Raw genomic sequence first — 23,940 nt, 5'->3', positions numbered from 1 at the left:
GATCAAGTCATCCCAGGAGAGGCTGCTTCAGCTCTGTGCCCTAGTCTCGTCCTTTGTTGCAGGTCTAGGGTGCTGGACGCCCTGGGGGAAAGTGCCCCACTGGAGTACTGTCAGGGAATTAAACTCACTCTCGTCTCTGAGTCTTACCTGACCCTGGAATCATTACAGTAACATTACATTAATATTACAACTATGTAATGCCTGGAATTGGAGGCCAGTTGCTGGGGACACCAGTGTAATTTCTTCTTTTATTCTGCTAAAATGTTGCTAAATCATTACAAATACAGGTATGTAAATTGACAATTGTAAATGAGAACTCCACACTGTCCAATAGTCCAATGGCTGGTGAAGTGAACATGCAATTTCTGGATTTAAGTTAGATTTTCTTCGTTAATTCTGTTCACTTAGACCACTGTGTCTGACAGCATGAGATGCTTGTATTCTCTCTTTGCTTTGGTGAACTCCATGAAGACAGAAAATGCATTCCTCTCCATTGCTATGCAAAGTTGAGGTACATCACTAAACCTTTCCTAGTGCTTTTTGAAGGGTAAGATGATCACTTTGACCAGTTCAGTGAGAACAAACTGCTCATTTATCAAACTGGCACCTGAACTGTGGGAAAGTGCATAAAAATACAGTGGAGGGTTTTCCTTAAGATGAGAAAACATAACACAAATGTCTTTATAACTAAATATGGTATTAAAACATGATAAGAATGAGAAGAAAAATACCAAAATCTAACACCTAATTATTATGACAAGGTGAAATATTTATTTCTTTACTTGTAGAGGTCTTCAAAACGGCCCCATGTTTTCTTCTTCCCACCCCTTGAAAGCTCAATGTATACCGAGTTATGCCGTCAGGCCCAGATCCACCTCCTCCTGTCTACCTCCTGTCTACCTCCTGTCTATTTGGTTTTCTGGTCCCTCCAAGCTCCGCCAAGCCTTTCCTCTAGCACTTCCTTGTTTGTTCTCCCATGTACTAGTGTTCTTCCATGCCTGTTTGTCCCTGCTTCCCATTTGTTACTCCACCTTCTTATCACCTGTTCCACCCATTCCTAGTGTATTTCCCAAGTTAGTTTGTGTATTTAAACCCTGTCCTTTGTCTCGCTCAGTGCTGGTTATTGTATGGAATCTTTGAGAATTTCATTTTGTATCCGTCTGGTTATAGAATTGATTGTATTTGAATCCTTGCTATTCCTACCTGTTGTTGTAAGTTTATTTCTCGTCTTAGTGACGTGACAAAAGCAGCAGGAGGCGCAATAGGGGCTGTGTGGTCTGAAATGTCCATCACAATAAAAAAAAAATAAACACGCAATACTCGCTACCAAAGGAAAGGTTAGGCGTTGCAATAGGTGAAAGCGTAATATTCACACTTTGCAATATACGCAGGATCAGTTCAAAGCAGTCGTGGATAACGAGACACTGGTTCACTCCTGACAGGTGCAAGGAATACGCAGGTGTGCATATTTAAGGATAGCAGGTAAACTGAAAACATGTGAGAACAATCATCCGAGGGCGTGTCAATAAACAGGTGATTGGGAGTGGGGGAGTGTGCATGAAGTGGTGTGTGAAAGTGGGTGTGTCCCCTGTGCCCTGGGTCCAGCCTACCGTGACAGTCTTACTTATTCTCAGAGTTTGTTTCAACTTCAGTCTGCCTGGTTTTTGCTTTTTGTTTGTTTTACTATGAATATCCATGCTAGCTTTACGACCCTGGACGGCCACCCCAACTGATTTTGGATTTGTTCTTAATAAACTTCGTTCTTCTCAGCATTTGCGTCAGCCTCATCGCTCCATGACACCCCGTTACACACGCCCAGTTGTTCTGTTTCCTTTCTCATATGTACTGTACAGTGACCTAAAATTGTTCAACTAAAGAGAAGCAGCCAGGGCTCATGTGAAATTCTGCTGTTCAAAATAATAAAACCGAAACAAATAAATTTATTCATTATTCCTGTATTTACTATGTACCTTTGGATTTATTACTAGGAAAACATGACAGTTTTAGTCCTTATTTACTTCTTATTCTTTAACAGTAATGTGATAATTTAACATCCCTTCGCCCTTGTTTAGATTGGCTGTGAAGCAATGTCACGGGTTGACTTGGCCCCTTGAAAGTTGTGTAATAGTTGTTTAATGGGAGTCTTGTTCACTCCCCAGGGATGCTGTAATGCAGCTATGCGGTCATGCTGAGGGAAAGCTACACGGGGCTAAGCAGTGTTGTAATGTATTCTAACCTCCTACATGGCAAAGCACAACAGATAGAACACATGGGAATGAGAAGAATCACTTAGGCTGAAAGACAAATAGAAATAAAGAGAGGAATGAAATCAGAAGGGGTGGACAGTGATGTAATGTTTACATATATATATGTGTGTGTGTGTGTGTGTGTGTGTGTGTAAAAAATACTTGTGTCCAAACCTTTGACTGGTAGTGTACAATTAAAAATATGCATATCTGATCATATTGTGTAGTTTTCTGCTGAATGGAGATCTCGGATGTTGATCCTGTGATCTACTGTAGCCATATTCTTCCAGTTCAGTGATCAAAGCCCCTAATGCTCCACTTCCAGAACTTTGAATCTAAATTGTCTTTATTAGATATTGATAACAGTGGAGAATCATTCAAATCTGACCTCTCTTTCCATACTCGTCCACCCACTATTACACACCCACATGTCTGTTCACTCTCTCACACACCCACATGTCTGCTCACTCTCTCACACACCCACATGTACAATGACCATCTCAAGGCACATCCACGCTCGCTGCAGTGTTGTGTCAAGAAATACTCAGGAAAATGTTCATGTAGGTAGAACAGAAGTAAAATGGGAGGAAAAGAAAGTGATACAGAAAAATAGGAGTGCCAAGCAGTTCAGCATAATCATAAAAAGATTCAGAATATAAATAATACAAACAGATATGCAATCAGATGCAGAACTAAGCAACTAACCGGGAGATCAGTATTTCAAAGCTGAAAGCCCATAGAGTGATGTATGATCTGATCTCTGTCTAAACATAAAACCTTTTAAATCAATTTCTTCATTGATGTTTTGTTGAATGGGTTTGAATTGTTGTTGTGGGTCATTATTTGGTTATCATCCAAGTGCAATTGTGTGTTTGTTAATGGTGGTTGAGTGAAAAAGTGGTTACAAAGTGGAGATGGGAGAAAGGAAGGAAATGGAAGACCCAACAGCAAGAAAACCAAATGGAAAACCAGATCTAAATCTTCGCCTGTGTGCCAAACAGATTACTAGGGGATGGTTGATTTAGTTGTTTAGTTAGTAGTAGAAGATATGAATTAAGATTAACATTTTGTAATGTCATTTCAGGGTTAAGCCATATTTCATGTATTTTACAGCATCAAATTATCAAAGAGCTACTGTACCTCCCATTTCTTCTGGGCTCTGCTCCTAGCCTCATTTCCCATGACCTGTTCATCTGCCTACAACCATTTGTAGCTCAAATGAGAACATTAAATAAACTGCCAATAATGTCATAGAAAGCAACAGTACTATAATAATGGTATTTAGAGTTTTGGATTGTAAACTATTATCTAAAGCATTGCTATTTGATATATTTCAGAAAATATTACATTAATGTAAGTACTGCATCTTATATGAGGAACGTGCTGTTGTAGCCTGAAGTAAGAGGTGGTAAAAGGTCAGTTAAAGGGCATAATAGTCTTAATTAAAAAGCTCTCTCAACCCAAAAGCCACATGCGTACTGATGCACACTATCCATTATTCACTGTACATTTCCAAGTCCTGGGGCAGTCTTCTTTGGAAGAGACTCGAACACTCAGGATCCAAGCAGAAAGTGCATGGTATTTAAAATGAGTTCACGGTGGTTCAGCTCAGTTGCCTTTTTGGAGTAAATTATATAACCATTAAAAGTAAATTAAACATTGTAAGGTAAATTTAAAGTATCAAAGATAGTGGCCATTCTGAGACAATGACATTTATACAAATTCCATTTTTGAACTTTGAAGGTACTGTCTGATTATCACCACTTTATGAATAACACTTTATTGTTAACATCCTTTTAATTCTTCATTTTCACTTCCTGTTATTATCATTATTATTTCTTATAGTATATCTAACCTCCTACAGTTTTTAAGTTGGAACTATCAAACTATCTAATTTCATTCTACACTCACTCAAGTTGCTTTTGGTTTTCAGAAACCTATATCAGTTGAATCTATATTTTTATTCATTCCATTTTGTCACGTTTGACTAGGCAGGCGAGACGCAAGTGCAGGAGAACAAGGTTTATTTTGAGAACCTAAACAACCAGCTGGAAGGAAGCAACAGAGGAAGATAACCTGGCACGGGGAAACACGCGTCGACAGAGCTAACAAAGTGGACATGGTGAACAGGCAAATCTCGACGAGGAAACAGAAATGTTAACTACAGACAATGGACACACCCGGCTAGTGTAAATCTTAATAACAAGTGATACACTGAGGACGAGAGACAAAAACCATCGACAAAGACACAAGGATAACGGGGAAGACTAGGAATGGACAGAATTCAAACATGAGCTAAGAAATCAGGAAAATGAAACATGTGCCATAACTTGACATCTCACAATGACTGACACTGGAGACTAGACACCATGGGAATTAAATACACTGAAACAACCTGAACTAAACAAGACACAGGTGGGAACAAAAAGGGGCAGGGTTACAAATGAAGGCAGGACAAAGAGGCATGGAAAACACTGACATACGTAACAGGATGACAGAGAATGACAGCTAGTAGAGGTGGGCGGAGCCAGATGTAACAGAACTCCCCCTCTAACAATGAACAGGAACAAAATCGGTCACGACTTTGGGGACAGACATGGGGACAGGAACACAGAACACCACACCAGACCCAGAAATGGGTACATGGACAAGGACGGTTTCATGAACAGGGATCGGGAACAACAGAAAACCTAGAATGGGACAAGGTAAAAAAGGGAACACAGGCAGACGAAGCAACACCATTAGGGGAACAGCAACATTGTCAGTATTAGGCCCATTGGTGACCAGCGCAGTCTCTGTGGGTCCCTGAAGGGCATGTGGTGCAGGAACATGTCCCAGGTGGGCTTTATGGATGCAGCCAGGCTGCAGGCGGGCCATGGGGACAGGAAAAGTCTGGAACAGGAGCAGCAGGTGACCCCTTCCGGGTTGTGGGAACAGGAATGGCAGATGACACCTTCTAGGTTGCAAGAACAGGGACAGCAGGTGATATCTTCGAGGTCGCAAGGACAGGAACGGGTGTAGGCCTCTCCTGGGTCCTCGGCACTCGAACTGGCCCAGAGACAGTGTCGTTTGGGGGGGGCACTGCTGCCGAGGAGACGGCATCATCGGGGGGAGCGGGAGTTGTAGGATACGAGGAGGTGCCGGCTGGCGCTGGAGGCGTTGAAGCTGTTTCAGCCGTGGAGAAGTCGGGAGACACCGCAGCCAAGGAGGTGCTGGGGAGCCGAGGAGGGAGCGCTGCAGTCTTGGAATTAGCCCTCAGGCCCCTAATCCTTCCCACATGGCGGTTGGGGTCAGCCTTGAGGGCCCGGTGCTCGTGCCTATAAACCCCCACCCCCCAAAAAAATTCCTTGGAAGCCTCCCCTTCTGAGGCCAGGATTTTGGGCTGGGAGGAGGGTGAACCAAAGAAAGTCCATTGCGAGCCCGTACCTGACATGCTTATTAAGGCCGCTGTGTCAGCTGATTCTAACCTCTCCTAGGCTGGTAGTCAAAGTCAATTTTATTTATATAGCGCTTTTCACAACACGTCACAAAGCAGCTTTGCAATTGTATGTGTCCAGATCTCTAATGAGTAAGCCAAAGGTGACAGTGGCAAGGAAAAACTCCCTATGATGGTGGGGATTTGGAAGAAACCTCGGGAGGACCAAGACTCAAAAGGGAACCCATCCTCAATTGGGCGGCCCATTAGCACAAGTCTGTGGTGCGCAGGGTGGTTCTACAGATCTACAGTGGTAGTGCCTCTTTCACACAGGCAGTCCATAGAGTCAGCTACTCTGTGTGCTGCTAAATGTTTATGCTGCTTTTCTGCAATTCTGTGATCAGGCAACTTCAGGTAGCAAGTAGCTACCCGGATCAACTTTCTGCGTCTTGTTATGGTTGGTCATTCTGTCACGTTTGACTAGGCAGGTGAGACAAGTGCAGGAGAACAAGGTTTATTTTGAGAAACTAAACCAACTGAACAGGGGAAAATAATGCGGCACGGGGAAACACGTGATGATAGAGCTAACAATGTGGACATGGTGAAAACTTGATGGGGAAACAGAGAATGTTAACTAAAGACAACGGACAAACACTGCTACTGTAAATCTTAATAACAAGTGATGAACAAATGAGGACGAGAGGCAAAACAAGCGACGAGGACACAAGGATAACAGGGAAAACTAGGAATGAACCGAACGCAAACATGAGCTAGGAAATCAGGAAAATGAAACATGTACCATAACTCAACTTTGCACAATGATAGACACTGAAGACACCACGAGGACTGTACAACCAGAACTAAAAACAAGACAGGTGGGAACAAACAAGGGGCAGGGTTACAAATGAAGGTGGGACAAAGAGGCAGGGAAAACACACACGGAACATGATGACAGAGTATGACAGCTAATAGAGGTGGGCGGAGCCAGACATGACACATTTGTCCATGTTTGCTCCAGACATATGTGGGACATTTTTTTCACACAGCCTCACATTTTGAGGTCATGACTGCCAAAGGTGCTGTGAGAAGTCTGGGTATTGTAACAAAATTTTCTACTTCTGTTTCACAATTTTCATCCCATAGATAATAATTCATAGTAAAATGTCTTCAATTCCCTGAAAAAGAACCACAAATGATATATATGGAGTACAGCTGCATTAACCTAAGTAAAAGCCCAGTTGTATTTCTTAATTTTCATTCTTCATCTTTGATGTTTCATCCCTCAACACAGTATAAAAAGTACTGATTTAAATATTTTAAAATTGTAGCCATCATACACCCAATGACTCACAGTGTATTTTTTATAACAAAAAACAAGACAATCTTTTAGCCATTACAAAACCCATTGAGTTCTAGATCTATCAAGTTAATTTCAAGCTAGAACTAACTTAAAAACTAAAGCCCTGTTTATTGTCTTGAAAATCAAATCCATTACTGTTGCTCTCTTTCTCTTTTGCTCTCTCACCTGTGTTCTCCTGTGACAGGCACATGCGCAATAGTGTTGCAGGGTTAAGAAGGTTGTGCTCTGAGAGCTCCTTTGAAATGTAAACCCCGGCTCTGTGGCATGCTATGTCTTATGCCTACACCTGGATCTCATTGACTCCTGCATGCCGGCCAATGAGACTGTGCCTCTGGGACCAGCTGCAGTACCAAACAATTACAACCAGCTTTAGGTCGTTTATACTTCCCTGCTAACTCACACGTGTACACACACTGAAAAAACATGAGACCAACATCCTCACACCCAAAGCATTAAATAACATACTGTTCCAAACTTTCATCCATTTCTCTGCCTATACAACTGTGATATTCATGTTCAGAAATAGCTTTAATTATTTTGATTTTTCCCCCTAGACGTACTTATAAAGTTTCTCTTCAAAAAATTTTTAGTCCAAATGAATTAGCGGAGATGATGTTTAACATCGTTTACTGTACTATAGCTGAACATTCTGTGCACCAGATGATAATGTACTTGATTCACTTCTATCCAAAAAACCTAGTTCAGCACCATTCTCAATGCTTTCGTGATTTTCCAGAAAACCCCTCCAACATTATGATGGTGTGTTTGATGACTGAAATAAATAATGAGGACCAAACAAACACAAAACTTGTTGGGGTCTTCATTGAATTTTTTACCACTTCCCTGCATACATAATCCTCCACCACAATGAGAACTGGCAACATCCACATCTTGCCTGCTAGGTTTACAAGCTGTTAGAATTGCAGAAGCCATCTTGTAAACGACCAATTAAATGAAAAGAGATCACGAGAGACTGCATACCTGCCCAGAGGGAACCATAACGTCTAATAAGGGGGAAAAATTGGCCTCAAAGAGGATCACTGCTGAGGATCATTACAACACGGGAGTTTCTCTGTTCCTTTCCCTCTGTTTTGTCTGCTTCTATTTGCTTGAAATGAAAGCTTCAATTCAAAAAGGTTGAATCCATCTTTTTCTTGGTTATTAATGTTATGTCTAACCATATTTCTCAGCATAACATAATATATCAGTATTACTTTCTATACAACTAAATTTAGCAGAATAAGAAAATCTGAATTTACTCTGAAAGCACGTTTGTGGATACTGGGTTTGGGATACTATCTCAAAAACGTACCCACAACTCTCATCTCATAGTGGAGTCAGACTCTGCTGTGGTATGGAATGCAACGAAAGAGCAAACCAAACATATTCTGGATTTTTTCAGTTAATGTGCTGCTTTGAAAATAACAGTAAGTCATAGCAATAACAGTAGGTCATATATATCAGGTCATATATAACATTTATACATATATTAAGCAAAGTCTTTAGTGAGTTGTGAAAAAAATGCTGCACAATAAAATTGGATTAAAAATAAAAATGTTAAGCATTATATTTATCAATTATCAAAATTCAAGGTGATTGAACAAAATAGAAATATAGGATTGCAAAAATCAGTCTGTCCTTTCATTTAAACCCACACAGACTCAATGTTGTTGAGATTACAGCTCTGTGGGGGCCATAACATTACTTCCAGGATTTCTTGTTCTTCTTTATGCTGAAGATTGTTGTTAATGGCATCGGCTGTACTTTTGTGGTCATTGTCCTGCTGCAGAATACATTTGGTGGCAGTAAGCACCTCACTGATGGTACTGCAGGACACCATCAATCCTGACAAATCAACAACTCCATTTGATGAAATGCAGATACAAACTTGCAAGGAACTTCCACAGTGCTTCACCTTTGCCTGCAGACAGTTATTATTATCATATTCTTATTATTTCTATAATATTATTGCACCACTCTCAAACCCAAACCCCCTTCTGTTACAGCCAAATATTTCGTTTTGATTCATCACTCCAGAGCACCTGCAGCCATTTTTCTTCACCCCAGTTCCTGAAATCTTTTCCTTGGTGAGACCTTAGTGATGCTGAATAACTACCTCATGTCTTGCTGCTCTGCAGCTCCTAAATGGCTATTTCTTAGACATTAACTGACTAAATAAACTATTAACTTCTATTTTTGAAAGCATTTGCACTTTTCTTCACATCTACCTAATTCTTTTGCACAGTACAAGGAAAACTTGAGAAATACGAATGGCTAAAGGATGATCTAGAAAAGCTGTGGAAGGTGAAGGCAACAGTGATTCCAGTAGTAATCAGAGCACTTGCAGATCCCAAGAACAACATTCAAAAGAACAGTGCAGTCCAGGGAACAGCTAATATACCATACAGCACCCTCAAGCTCCCAGACCTGAGCTTGAAGGAAAACTTCCTAGGGAAGGGTGTGTGGCATTATTGTTTTTTCATATTTCATACTCATATTTGATATATACATATATAAAACAACATTTTATGGTTACATAAGTGTAATAAGGTCACACATTTTGGACACATTTTTACTATTTAAATATTTTTGCTTTGCATTTTATTGTGACGTGTATGGAATTCATCCAACAGAATGAAGATATTGCTCAGTGTACATTTAGAACACAAACTGTTACACACAGCATACAAAACAGGAAACAAAATAGAGACGGAGAGACCATGTTGTTGTAAACCTGGCAGGCCTTCTGCTTATAGGAGAGTTTAATTCATTTCTGCTTTTTAAAGGGAAATGTAATCATGTTCTAGCACTGCACCATGCAACAACACTGATCGCCTTTATTAGTGTAGGTGGGTAGTTTGTTTTTGATGGTCTTCTACCAATTGTGGGTGGAGTGAGAAGAGGAGTAACTCTGAGGAGAACGCTCCATTGAACCATAACTAAATAAAAATCATTGGATAAGGAGAAACGTATTGTAATGCAATTTAGAAAAGTGACTTCTAAGTTTTATAATGAAACCAAAACACATGCGAAATTTACAGTTTTCCTGTATCTGTTTAATAATCAATGTTAAGGATATTCATGAGATAAATGTTTCATCACAAATTGAGGTCAAATCCTTGTTCCAACACTGGAATCTTAAGATTAATGCAATATAAATAATCTTTCATGCTGCTTTCCCTTTTCCAAAATGCTGTTATAAGGTCCCAAAAACAAGCTTTGACATATAACAAATAGCAAATGTATTCCTTTATTACTGCAAACTAAACTGACTACTTATCCACAAATAATTAAATTCATCCAATCATCTATGTTTATATTATGCATCATGTTTTCAGTTTTAAAATCATGTTAATCAAACAGAATCAACTGGTGATTTATTAATTTGTTGTGTATTTATATACCCATGTATATACCCAGCAATAGAAACTGCTGAAAATGTTAATACCTTTTAGACTAACATCTCCAATGTTTGCCTAGCATTTCAGAACAATCAAAAGAATCAAGCCACATATCAAGCTATGACAAAGAAACTAGCAATTTTTCTGGTCAGACAGAAACTTCAGAAATGGCTAATGATCCAGACGATTTTCACATTAGATTACTCACTCCCCTTCAATATATTGACTTCCAAGAAGCTCTTGACTGTGGAATTTACCAAAGCAATTGGGTTTGTGTATTCTGTTAGACCTGTGTTCATTGGAAAGGTCCTGAACCAAACTCCAACTGTGAGCACTGCTGTTCAAGCCGATCCAGTAACTTGTCTACAGAGTCCTCTTTGTTTTCTAGTTTGAGATACCTCCTGGAATATCCAAGGTCAAGCCAAGGCCAACTACGGTGTCTGTGCTCTTCCACAGGTCCAAGGTCAAGAGTCACTGTGGTCACCCTTGGCATATTCACACAAACTTCAGAACTGGATTGTCGAGGAAAATGTCTGGGGTGACCTGTAGAATTTACAGGCCTTTTCTCCAAGTGAACCTTGGGCAATGTGTTTGGGTTAGTCCTATAGGTCATACTGTGGGAACGCCTAGGAGGAACCATGGTTAAATCCAAGTCCTCCCCTTCCAGGGTGGACATAGAGGATGCAGTCAGGCAGTTGCTGAGTTTACAGTGGTACTCTGATTGAGGCTCTAGGCCACAGCTGGTTCTATGTTCTGCACTGTGAACAGAGTTGAAGTCTACTTTGCTGGAGTTGCAGGAGTTGGAAGAATAGACAGAGGACTCTTGATGATGAAGGACTTCAGTCTGCAACACTGCTGTCTCCTGCAAACTCCCCTCTTCCTCTGTGGTCTTGACTTGTAATAATGGCTCAGATGAAGCTAGTTCTTGAAGACACAGGATATTCAGGTGGGCTGCAGGCAGGCTGCGAACCCACTGGTAGTGCCTGGCTAGTGAGTTTAGCTGTGTAAGGTCAGCTGAGGGCACAGCAGTTGACACGGAACAAATCACACTTCGCATCTGAGCCAGAAGCATCTGAGTCTCCCTGTCCCGGTTCTCGTATAATACTGTATTAGCACAAATGAGTATGAAGAGTCCCACTCCCATTATAACAGGGCCCAAGAGTTTCATCCTCTCACTGTGGATCAGATTGGCTGTGGAAAGTAGTCCTTTGGCTCCTAGACCCCATCCAGACGCCTGAGAGGGGGCTGAGAAGCCATCACTCACTGCTGAACGCTGAACCCGGTACGGCCAGTAGCCTGCCACTGCCAGCGCAGTACCAACAATCACTACTACCATGCCCAGCACCAGGAATGCCCCCGGTATGGAGCGGATGCGCAGCTTACCCTGGATCACGCCCTCCTTCTTCCTTCGGGAGCGTAGTCCAAAGCGTGGCAAGCGCTGGCGGGAAGGTGTTGCTACAGCCTGCGCTTGGGACTTCTGGGTTCCCATACTTCCAACTCTCCCTTTTAAGGCCACAGCCTAATGGGAGTCTGAATGGGAGAAAGAAACATATTATGCATGGTCACTATAATCTATAAAAGTTTTATAAAATTGCTTTGTATTACATGCTGATTTGTTCAAAACAGTTGCTAATGCTACTAGGTGTGTAAAATTAATTGAAAGAGATCATAGTTGGAAGTTCAATTATCTTGAAAATTAACATTTTCTTAGCTGAGTAAATCATTTTCTTATGATTTTTTTTAAATATTAAAAGTCTGCAGTTGAAATTATTTAGAACTGCTTTGACATGTTTCCAATACATCTGTTTTGGAACAGGCATTCCATTCTGAAATGTACCTGTTGGGGTCATGGTAGAGATTAGCATTGAAATTTACTGCTAGGAAATGGTTTCAAAACCAGTCTGGCTTTCACATAACCCATGGAATTGCAGACCTGGTCAAAACACCTGAATTGTTATTACTTTTTTAGCAACAAGGTGAATTTGGCCAGAGCCATAACAATCAAGATCAGAAATAATCTAAAGTAACAAGTCCGAGAAAACAAAAGTTCATGCAAATGAGTTAGGCTGGTTTAAACCCCAAGTAAATATTTTAGGTATCTTGTTTTACATATTTGCATTCTGCTGATGTAGATGTAAACATCTTATATGTATGTAGCTCAAGTGTACAAGTATATAGCAAATTTTAAAATATTAAGTTTACATTCTAGTTCTTGGCTCAAATCCCTCTTCAAAATAAAGAGGCAGATGGGTACATGATTGTTTTGGGAAAAAAATGCATTTTAAATGACCTATTTTCATACAGTGGTAAAAGTATTGATTGAACCAGGTCCTTTTACTTAAATAATTACATTTAGTTTCCCCATAGCCAACATGAAGTTAATTACGCATATTTAGTGTCCCCTTGTTTACTACTTGTTACGGTAAACATAACAAGTACGGGACGCTTATACCCTTCCAAAATCTGCATTCCAAAATCACCACACGGAGACAAACATTGCTTTAATACGTTTGACTATAGGATCCAGAAGTAAACACAGACAAAACGATGGTTATACAGTGACAGATCGTTCACTGAAGATACCTAATTTCCAAGTCACTGGGATAGATCCATTACGGCATTTAAATCATATTTGATATTCTAAATACAGCTTCCAATCACTGACAGATGGAAAGTAATCCTGCATAATCACTGCCATGTTCGACAAAGCAGACCCTTACATTTTTACTGGAGTCACGTGGGTCATGTTTCTCCTTCTCTGTTATGTAGTGGGATTATACTATACACTTGGTAATTTTGCTGTTGCTGTCCCACAGCGGTTTGACAGTACGATCGAAAAACAACGAAATCATTTCAACTGCAGCTATAAGCTCGCTATGGTATTTCCCCCAAATACATTGCCAATTATTAAAGTGCGGTCAGATATATTCAGTTTTGATTGTTTTGCACGATTAGGTTATCCGTTCCCTTATACCTTCGCAATGTGAAGGTTGGCTCACACTCTGAATCAAATATCGACTGTTGGTTAACTACCACATGTGATATTAAAAATATCCTAATGTGAAAATTGATCATTAGATTGGGTTATTTATTTAAGCAAAAGAAACTTAATTTGGTCGATGGCTCTCATATATTTATCATTCGTCCACGGTGACATTTTAAAGCGATTTTCACTTATTTATAGAAAAGGAAACTTATTATAAAGGCTAAATGTTAGCCGATGAGAATAAACTTGAAATTTGTGTTATGCTATTCAGTGATAATGATGCTATTGACCTTATATAAGGTCAAATCTCGATTAAGTATCCCGAGATAATCATTGTAATGGTACTCTAGATGTATTAATTGTACATACAGGACAATATCAATACACTATTAAACGATTTTTGTTTAAGTGAGCAAAGTTACTTGCCTTAGTTACGCTGTAAAACGTCTGCGTTCATTATCTACAGATACGTTTACTTGTATCTCACTCACTCTTGAGACGGCCAGACGAACCTCTCTTACCCCAGTAAGCATTTAGAAGTTGAGCAGATGGCAATACATCCAGAAATATACGAGAAGTGTGTGTGCATTGATGTCCGAGTGTCGCGCTTCGCATGCTGAATGGCATCCGTTTAGCCAGAAAAGAAACATAGACAATAAAACTTAATATAGGTAATTAAACCAATTAAATGTCCACCAAGAATGACAGAAGTCCATGTATAAAGCCCGTAGTCGTAGTCGAGCAAGTCTCCCTTTGGTCTCTTCCGATCATCAGAGAATAGCGCCTCCTTCGCTTTCCACATCTTTCTCACTCTCGGACTATGTAAATACAGGCAACGTTGTAATTCCATGAAATGCATTGCAGATTACATAGCACTAGCGAATGAATTGGATGCATCGTTGACTGGTATATCAGTTAACTCGCTTTTCTTAAAATGAATTCAGGTCGCGCAGGAGTAGTCCCTAGTTGTGTTTTAGTAAGCATAAAGCCTATAGAGGTATTTGCTCCACATGAGAAATGTAAGATTTGATATGTACCCAGGCCGGGAGCACTATTTTGTCAGTAAACCAAAAACAGAAAAATGCCGCCTACAGCAACGGTGATGTTTAGATAGATAATTACATGCGAAGGGGCAAAACCGCTTATATTAGCATGTCTTTGACAACATTGTTAAGTTGCCTGATTTACCTTTGCTTAAAAGTGATCACTTACACTTCAAAAATTTGTTTCAACTGATGTCTGTGACTCAGTGGTTGCAGGCCCGACAACGGGAGTCAAGACATCAGCGAAAACATTAAATGGTCATGAGGTGAAACAAGGATACTATGCACATTATTGCATAATATCCTCAAGTTCGTCAAATATCCTCATGGCCCAATATGGCCTGTGCAATGACTGCCCCCTAAAGGAAAGATTTGCAGAACAGCAAATACCCCAAGCTGACAGTACAAAACCTACTCTATTTTTATGACATAGCCTACATATAATTTAATCCTTTTTTAAAATAAAAAAAAAAAATTGTACATCAAGCTTTGTAAAACCACTCTTAAGCTAAAACTTTAATCTTTGCCTATCTTGAAGCATCCTCAAAGATTGTCTTTCTTTTGTTGGACTGTAGATTCAAAGATTTTCTCCTAAATATAATTTTAGAATTATTTTTTATACCAAAACTGGAAAATATCTTACCCTCAGTACCCTCCAGTTTCTCAAAGTACCTTCTTCATATTTTAATCCAGCCTTTGTCATCATCACATTATGTCCAATGGCCTGCCACAGTCATCAGTTTGCTTTTCTGGCACTATTCTGCTGTCTGTGTGTGTGTGTGTACGTGTGTGTGTGTTTCTAGCTGTCCTCATGACAGACAGCAAATTTTTTTGTTTACTATCTATACAGTGTAAACAGGAATTGAAAAACTGGAGTAAATTAAGCACTGCTTATATTTCCTCGCATATTCACACACTTTTGCTAAGCAGAACTAATGCATTCATAGGAATCCGATTAATACAAACGTTGTTTATTTTTTTGATAGAATAATTGCAATGCATTTGACACATTCATTTGCATGAACTTCAGCTAGGCTCCACTTCTCACCATGCTAAAGCCCTCTGATTTGCTGCAATGCTAATAGTCTGTAATGGAATCGGCACTTGCTGGTATCATAGTGGCAGGAAACAAGAAGCAAGTCTATCTGATTGTGTGTATATCTTTTGTAGTTCTAAGTAGCAGTAGTTCAGTTAGGTTCAGGTTAAATTGTATTAGTTCCTACTCTTGTTCCATTAATTTATGAAGGTTTCGTTATACTTCTTAACACAGACATTGTTTATACTGCAAATAGAGGGACAATACCCTTCTCCTCCACCCCTACCTCCCACTTTTCAAATAAAAAAAAACATAAATAAAACATGTTGGCTGGATGCTGTGAAAGAAATGACTAATTATAAAATACAATTGCTTATTATTGCATTCAAATAACAGAATAATGGATTGAGTGACTAACATGTGTATACAGTATAATTACAGTAAATATAAAGAAACATCTAAAAATGTTACATCCATTGAATTCACATATTTGTGTTAAGTCTTAAGATTCTTAGTTAAATAACATGTTTTATTATTCTTAATGTAAAATTAACTGTATCCATTTGTATAAATTTCAGCATGCAACTATAGCTTATTAGTTCATAGCATGGACGTAATTTTGATTTCAAAAGTGGGGGGGACATGGATTCGTCGCTATATAAATATTTGGTTTTAACCGTAAAAACTGGAGGGGACTTTTGAAAAAGTGGGGGGGACAAATCTCATGTTTAGCTGAAAAAACATGTTATCAACCTCTTTTAATGTACAGTATGTAGGCTTACAAATTCAGGTTTGACTGAATATGCCCTCTTAAGTATGTAGGCGTACAGTACTATTTTCATGTTTAACTAAATAAACCGTTTAACATGTGTAGCCTACATTTTATTGAGCATGTTTTCTTTCTTCAAGTATCAAAGTAGAGCAGCTTTCTCAAGCAGTCATGCATATTGAAAACATGAGATGAGCCCCTGGTCTAATGCACCCTCTGTATTAAGAAACCCTATCTCAAAGACGGACTTAGTTATTACTTGGGTAGCACGCATATTCTGAATAAGCCATTTTAATCTAGATTTATCTAGATTAATTTCAAGATTTCAGTGAGATTAATCCACACAGTAAATAAACAATCCTAAAAAAAAAAAACGGTCAATGACTGGCAGCAGCAGCTGCCAAACAAAAACTTTAATTTTAAAGTAAAAAACCCTGATATAAATTAGGTGGAAAAACTATAAATTTACAGAAAAAGTCATTAAACATACTGTAGAGAAATACCGTTATTGTGACGGGCAGGGTGTGCGAACTAAAAAGGAAGAGATCACGCCAAGTCTCAGGGAAAAAGGATGGTTTAATAGAAAGTGTGCAAACCAAAACCCGTGCAATCGATCCAAATTAAGGATATAATGACCAGCGGTCAACTGGTACAAAGACAAGACATATAAAGGCAAACAAACAACCCTCAGGTGAGACAGATATTTTTGCAGAGAAATATCGTTATTTTACAACTTTTCCCTGAATCATTACAATTAAGCACTTTCAATAAAGTGACAGCACAAAAAATTCTGCAGAGAAATACCGTAATTTTACAGATTTTTCCTGTCCATATTCATCATGACTTCCAGGACAAATTCAAATGTGCAATGCAAATTGCAAAGTTATTTTATACAAATGTAAAAAGTATATTATACCAATGTTGAGCACCTCAATGTCCTCCATCATCACTTTTAATCATTTAAATCCCCAGGACTGTACTCAAAGTCTTTCTCTATCACCAATATCAGTAGCCTGAACACAACTACAAACACATAACACTGATGTGAAATGAAAGATACACTCATTATCATTTATATGTAGGGCATTTAGCAGACACTCTTATCCAGAGCGCCTTACGAAGTGCTTTGCCATCTGTTCACAGAATTCATTCTAAATAGTACATAGATCATAGGTCAGAATTCAAGATACTACTAAACTACAGAAATCAATGAAAATACCTAGAAGTACACAAAAACATAGGCCGAATATTGCAGAACTACAGGAATTAAAATGGATACCTACAAGAAATGCAAATTCACATAGGTACTATATCATACAACGGAAAGTACTATGACAAGTTCTAGAGTTTTAGTCTGTTCTATAGTCTTCAGTCTACATTTGAAGACTGCTAGGAACTCTACAGTCTGGACAGCCAATGGAAGCTCATTCCACTATCTCGGAGCCAGGACGGGTCTTTAAGTTTGTTTTCCGTGATACTTTAAGCATGGCGTTTTAAGCCAAGCCGTACTTGAGGTTCAAAGTACTCGAGGTTTGGATGGGGCTTTGACTATGGCCATCATGTAGGGAGGGGTTGGTCCATTTTTGGCTTTGCAGGCAAGCATCGAGGTTTTAGATCTGATGTATGCAGCTACTGGAAGGCAGTAAACAGAATGCAGCACTGGAGTGACATGTGAACTTGGGGAGATTGAAGACCAGTCGTGCTGCTGCATTCTGGATCAGTTTGTAGAGGTCTGATGACCTATAGAGAAAGATCCGTAAGTAAGCAGTTGCAATAGTCCAGCTTTGAGATGATGAGAGACTGTACAAGCACCTGGGTAACTTCCTGTGAAAGAAAGGGTTGTATTCTCCGTATGTTGCAGAGAAGAAATCTGCAGGATCTGGTGATTGGCCTCTCAGAAGTGAAAAGCAGAAGTCTGCCTGTTAAAAAGTTGCAGTCAAAATCCAGTTAGCTGCTGTTAATTTTGTGCCAATAACATTACAAATATTATAGTTCTTATGAGCTGAAATATTTACCATGATTTGGTATAAATGATAATTATTTTAATCATCATTTACTTGGTTAGATTCTGAATCTTTGCAGGTAGAAAATTTTTTGATATTGAAATTACTACTCAAAGTTCATCCTTGGAAAACAATTGATGTCTAGGGGCACAAGTGTGCAGGTTAACAAAACTCTTTCAAAGAGACAAAGATGTGATACGTTCACCTTATCTGAGTCCCTTTGAAAACCTACAGAGCTTTGTTAAACTTATACATCTGTACATCAGTGTTCATCCAAGAATGAAAACTGCAAAGCAATTTCAAGAAGGGATCAGACTTCTGTTATGTTGAATCATGACAATCTGTGAATTAGCACTTAATCTTGGAAAACACACAAACAGTGAAGAGAGATTCAGGAGGTGGGAGATCCCCAAGATCCAGTGTAGTGGTGCAGCAGGGGGAGTCACTCACCTCAAAATAATGGCCAGATTGATCTGTACTGTGAGCTAGTGCTCCTGTTCTGTTCTGTGCTGCTCCTGCTCTGTTCTGTGCTGCTCCTGCTCTGTTCTGTGCTGCTCCTGCTCTGTTCTGCTCCTGCTCTGTTCTGTGCTAAAAATGTAGTTAAATGACGTCAACTACAAAATGCAACATCAGTGGCATATGGAGAAAGCTGAACTGTCAAGCACATTATTTGTACATCATTTAATGTGACTATTAATCATTAGCAATAGAATAGTCTGCGATGTTCCTAGCAAATTAGACTTAACGTTACCTCAGAGAAATGCTCAACTATTTCAAGTTTCAACTCACCTTGAAACCAATTCAAAATGAGACCGAATTTGAGTAACTAGCTATGTCGCTACCCAGCCAACATGTCCACATGGGCCCCACATGTGATTTAACTGAGCAGTATGGGTTTTATCTGGGCGTGGGCTTTTTGAAGGGATCTATTCGGGCCCCAGGTGAGTTAAATTTGTAGGTCCCATTGGGGTTATAAATTCCGGCCCCAGTTGGGTTATAGTTGGGACCCACATGGGCCTGTTTTTTAAAACAGCCTAATATTTTAAAAGCAGACTTTTAAATACCATTTACAAACCAGACATTTTTACATAGTACACAATTTTATACCTTTTATGGTAGAACTGGATATTTCTCTGGCACAACAAATAAATTGCATGCTGATATAGTTGTGAACTTGTGAAGTAGTTACAATAACTAAATTCATTCAAAATGTTAACAAATTTAAAACAAAGTTAATGTACCTGCTTCAGATTTATGGAATAAACCATTGCCTCACCTCCTCTCGTGCGCCCCAGCCCCCAACGAAAGTCTAGAACGTTCTCCTGCCTGGCCTGACTGAAAGCAAATTTTTTAATCTGTTGGAGACATCATTCACATTCATTGACATCATTCATTTACTTTTTATCTGGTTTCTTGAATTTTATCAATGTGTAAAAGAACAAATATACAAAGAAAGAAAATTACCTGACGATATATTGCCTGACGTTATCTTTAATTCAAACCTAGCCAAGTTAGCTAGCTAGCTTGATACTAGCTAGATTAACCGTTAGCCGTTAGTGTTGAAAGGTAGAACAAGCCGTTCATTTGTTATGGCTAAAAAGAATAATCTGTGGGAAAAATACACATTTTAAACACTATGTTTACATTTTCTACATAACCCACCTAGATTAAGTTAATAAATTTTCAATGTTGCTAGGCTAGCTAACCTAAGATGGGCACCTCAGTCATGGCCTCAGGTCTGGGAATCGAACCCACGACCCTGACAAGACCAGTTCCCTACCACCAGGCCATGACTGCCCCGATAGTGAGTTAACCTATCTTAGCAAACACTAGAACTAAGTGGTCACCTTGGTTAGCTAACTAGCTAGTTAGGTTTAGAGAATGTTTGTTTTGGTAGAAAAGATAATTGTACCGTTAGTTATTAATTAAGTGATAATCTTTACAGTTAATAGTAAGTTGTGTCCTGAACAGAACAGGCTTTAAATATACTAAAAATACAAATGACTGCATTTCTAAAGTAGAGCTGTGTAGTATTAATCCCAGTATGAGGGGGAAAAAAATAAATGATCGTAGTCCTAACCTACCATAGAAAATCTTGTGTATAGCAGAAAAGAGTATTGTCTTATGGATAAATAGCTACTAATCATTCTTGTAATGGGTACAAGTTAGATAGCTGTTTTCTCGTTTTGATGCTCTTTGATCTGGAAAGTAACATGTGGTGGTTGTTTTTGCCTCAGTTTATTCTAGCTGAATTTTTTATTTTGTTTTGTAGGTGGCCTAAAGCAAAATGCTTTTCTTCAGAATCTAACTAAAAAAGATGTTGAGAGAGCTGTCTCAAAGTGGTTTACCAATGCTTATGACCATGATGGGAACTGTGCATTGAGAGCGCAGAGAGACTTTCAAAAAAGGAATGGATAACCGATGTAAGTAATCAATAGTGAGCTACACATTTGTGATAATGTGACTATGAAGGCATGTGATAATCATTGGCATTTTTACTTTCCAAAACCCTGACGGCTCCTATATTGGAGTTTTTTAATGTTTTATGTACACCTAACAGAGGTGTCAATTCCAGGTTCAGAAAGTAAAAGTCCTGTATCTATATATGCACACATATATATATATATATATATATATACATATAATAAGAATGAATTCCATGCCACACCTGTCCCATATTACCCAAACTAATAAAATACAAATGGGGGTGTGGCGATCGTGATTTGTTGATGGGGGGTGGCGAACGTAATTTGTTGACCGGGTTGACAGGCTTAAAAAGGTTCATTTCTTCCAATTGCTTGTGCCCCACACTTTGAGAAACGCTGATCTAAGGTAATTACCACCAAACGCTAAACTAAATAATTAAGTTTTCAACATAAACTTAAAGATTGAGACTGTCAGAGTTCCAGACACATTATGGAAGGTTATACCATAGTTTGGGGGCCTTATAAGAAAAGGCTCTTCCCCCTGCTGTTACCTTATTAATTGTTGGAACTAATAAGAGGCTAGCACCCTGTGATCTTATGTCACGCCAAGCCCTGCCCTCCTCCCTTGTCCCGACTTGTTTCCCCGTCTCCATAGTTCCCTCCGTCTGTCACGCCCCTGCTCTCAGTGTTCTCCAGCTGTGTCTCGTTCATGTTAGTCCCTTACATACGGAGAGATGCAAAGACGGTGAGTTCAGCATTCTTGTAAAGCCGATTTGTGCTTTGGACGAAGAAATGCACGTTGCCTATTTCTGTATGTCTCCATGCTGGTTTGATGACCTTTTGCATCGCATCACGCCGTACATGCACTATGAAAGGACCCACATCAGCCCAATTTGTTTAGCTGAATGATTGGCTGGAACTAAGGATCCTAGCATCTGGCAGTAGCCAGAAAATTGTAGCAGCAAGCTATGAATTAGTCACAACCAGGGACACCGTTGTGGATCCTGAGGTATGCCAGGCAATCTGGAAGCCACTAAGAAAGGACTTTGTCTCTGTACCCAAAGGCAGTGAGTGGACTTAGATTGCTTGGGAATACTTGGAGGGTTTGGAATTTTCCAAACTGCTCAGGCTGAATCGATGGCAAACGTGCAGATTAAAGCTCCGTCAAATGCAGGGAGTGACTATTATAATTACAAAAGGATCTCATTCCATTGTCCTTATGGCTGTCTGTGATGCAAAGTATCGCTTCACCATGGTGGACACTGGCTCATACATTGGCCATGAGAGTGACGGGGTAATTTTCCAGACCAGTGAATTTGGTTCAAGACTTCTGCGCGGGACCCTTGAACTTCCACAGCCTGAACATCTGCCTGGCACAACTACAAGATTACCTCACATGTTCCTGGGAGATGCAGCATTTCCACTTCATGCCAACTTGATCTGCCCATATCCAGGTAATGTGTTGATTTTCTTGGAATCTTATGAATTATGTTGTACGGTTGAATATATCACAATTGAATATGCTTTTCTTTTGCAAATGCAAACTTTGACAGTGGGCAGAAAGTGTACAACTACAAACACTCAAGGACTAGAAGAGTAATTGAAAACTCCTTTGGCATCATGGCAGCACGTTGGAGAATTCTGATATGGCCCATTGAATGTCATCCTGAAAAGGCAGTGCATATGGTAAAGGCATGTGTGGCCCTTCACAACATGTTGGCCCATACTGATGCGGCAGCCTCTCCTGCATCCAAACATATACCACCAACTTTTGCTGATGGGACAACAGTGACAGGGGAGGTGGTGCTCGGTCAATGGCGAAGTCGGGTAACAGGGGATAGCAATACCCTAGATCCAGGACGCCTGAGCTCTGTAAGAGCATCACGGGCAGCCAATTACCTGAAGGCTTTCTTTGTGACGCCACAAGGACTTGTGTTTATTAACGTAATATAAGAGAACTGTTCAGTCAGATAGCTATTTGTTGTGAATCGAAATACATTTACAATTTCAGTGTTTATACTACCACATCGTTTTGGACAACACTGCAAAGAATGTGATGCACCAAGTATAAATGCTTCCACCGTTCGTGCGAGGTGTGCGGAGTCGCGCGCTATGGTCACTCGCGAAAGTATAATCTAGCCTTAATCTTTCCAATGTTACTAAGGTGGAGGAAGACTGTCCCAGAAATATTATTTACATGGGCATTATTTACACACACCCTTATCCAGAGCGACTTACATTTTTATCATTTTTTATACAAGTGAGCAATTGAGGGTTAAGGGCCTTGCTCAGGGGCACCTCAGTCATGGCCTCAGGTCTAAGGATTGAACCCACAACCCTCCAGTCACAAGACCAGTTCCCTAACCACCAGGCCATGACTGCCCCTTTGTTTAATGATTTTTTAATTTTGCACGTAATGTTTATTGAAAATAAAACTTGTACTACAACAAATGCCTCAGAGTGTATGTTTATAACAAAAATCATACACAGATCACTTATCCAAAGTATCTTATTTTTTAGTGTATCTAGGCAAAACATTCCTTATAATTTGCCTTCAGTTTTCCAGACCAGTCTCGTAAAGTCCTTCTCTCCTTTCTCCTGTTAACTCTACCAGAATATTTCTTTCCTCTGTCTCATCCTCCTCATCTTCCCCTTCTTGAACATGTATGCCAGCTTGCACTGCAATGTTGTGCAACATAGCACATACAACAATTACAGCACAGCTGCGTTCTGGAGAAAACTGAAGCCCACCTGATAACATGTGGAGGCACTGAAAACACATTTTCCACATGCTCAAAGCTCTCTTGATCACACATTGTGTTCTGCTGTGTGCCATGTTGTATCTCTCCTCAGTCCGGGGATTTGATACAGGAGTGAGTATGTAGCTTCGGAGAGGATACCTACTGTCAGCTAGTAAATGTCCACCATCAAATACACCATCCCTAGCCATCTGACACACTCGAGAATTGGTCCAGATGAAGGAGTCATGAGTACTCCCAGGCCACTTGGCCACAATGTCCATAAAGAGGCCTTGGTGGTTACATATTACTTGGATTTTCAAAGCAGAGAAGCCCTTACGGCAGGTGTAGAATGGGCTCAAGAGGCTGGGAGTGTGTATGGGGTTCAGAGTGCCGTCCACTGCACCAGCAACTCCAGGAATGTTTGCTATTGCATAAAAACCAATTTTAGCTTCTGTAATGCATCCCTAGTTCTTGGAAATTTAATGTATGTTGCTGCATGGCGAAGCAATGCTTT

The 23,940-nt window shown here is 39.7% G+C and overlaps 2 protein-coding genes and 1 long non-coding RNA gene across 4 annotated transcripts in view; all 3 read right to left on the bottom strand.

Annotated features, from left to right (window-relative positions):
* Positions 1-11,940, bottom strand: part of LOC143517302 (uncharacterized) — a 34,280-nt gene extending 22,340 nt beyond the window's left edge. Inside the window, exon 1 of the mRNA XM_077009672.1 lies at positions 11,806-11,940. The gene's annotated coding sequence lies outside the window, so the exon portion shown is untranslated. The remainder of the gene's footprint in view (positions 1-11,805) is intronic.
* On the bottom strand, positions 10,062-11,911 carry tmem200b (transmembrane protein 200B). The gene has a single exon (XM_077009671.1). The coding sequence runs from the start codon at positions 11,909-11,911 to the stop codon at positions 10,718-10,720; it is 1,194 nt and encodes a 397-aa protein (XP_076865786.1). The 3' UTR covers positions 10,062-10,717.
* Positions 11,941-16,843: 4,903 nt separating the features above from the next.
* Positions 16,844-22,882, bottom strand: LOC143517300 (uncharacterized). 2 transcript variants are annotated; one of them, XR_013131917.1, is made up of 5 exons: positions 19,724-22,882; positions 19,536-19,614; positions 18,710-18,847; positions 18,069-18,175; positions 16,844-17,996 (listed from the first exon to the last, which is right to left on the bottom strand). It is a non-coding gene; the product is annotated as an uncharacterized LOC143517300 (long non-coding RNA). The 2 variants fall into 2 exon arrangements; XR_013131916.1 differs by having other exon boundaries at positions 19,536-22,882.
* Between the last annotated feature and the right edge of the window lie 1,058 nt (positions 22,883-23,940).

The sequence above is a fragment of the Brachyhypopomus gauderio genome, chromosome 6 (genome assembly GCF_052324685.1).
Source record: "Brachyhypopomus gauderio isolate BG-103 chromosome 6, BGAUD_0.2, whole genome shotgun sequence".
NCBI classification, from domain to species: domain Eukaryota; kingdom Metazoa; phylum Chordata; class Actinopteri; order Gymnotiformes; family Hypopomidae; genus Brachyhypopomus; species Brachyhypopomus gauderio.
This window is presented reverse-complemented; position numbering and strand designations above follow the sequence as displayed.

Coding starts and splice junctions, on each gene's coding strand:
- tmem200b (XM_077009671.1), bottom strand. CDS start 11,911: ATGGGAACCCAGAAGTCCCAAGCGCAGGCTGTAGCAACACCTTCCCGC.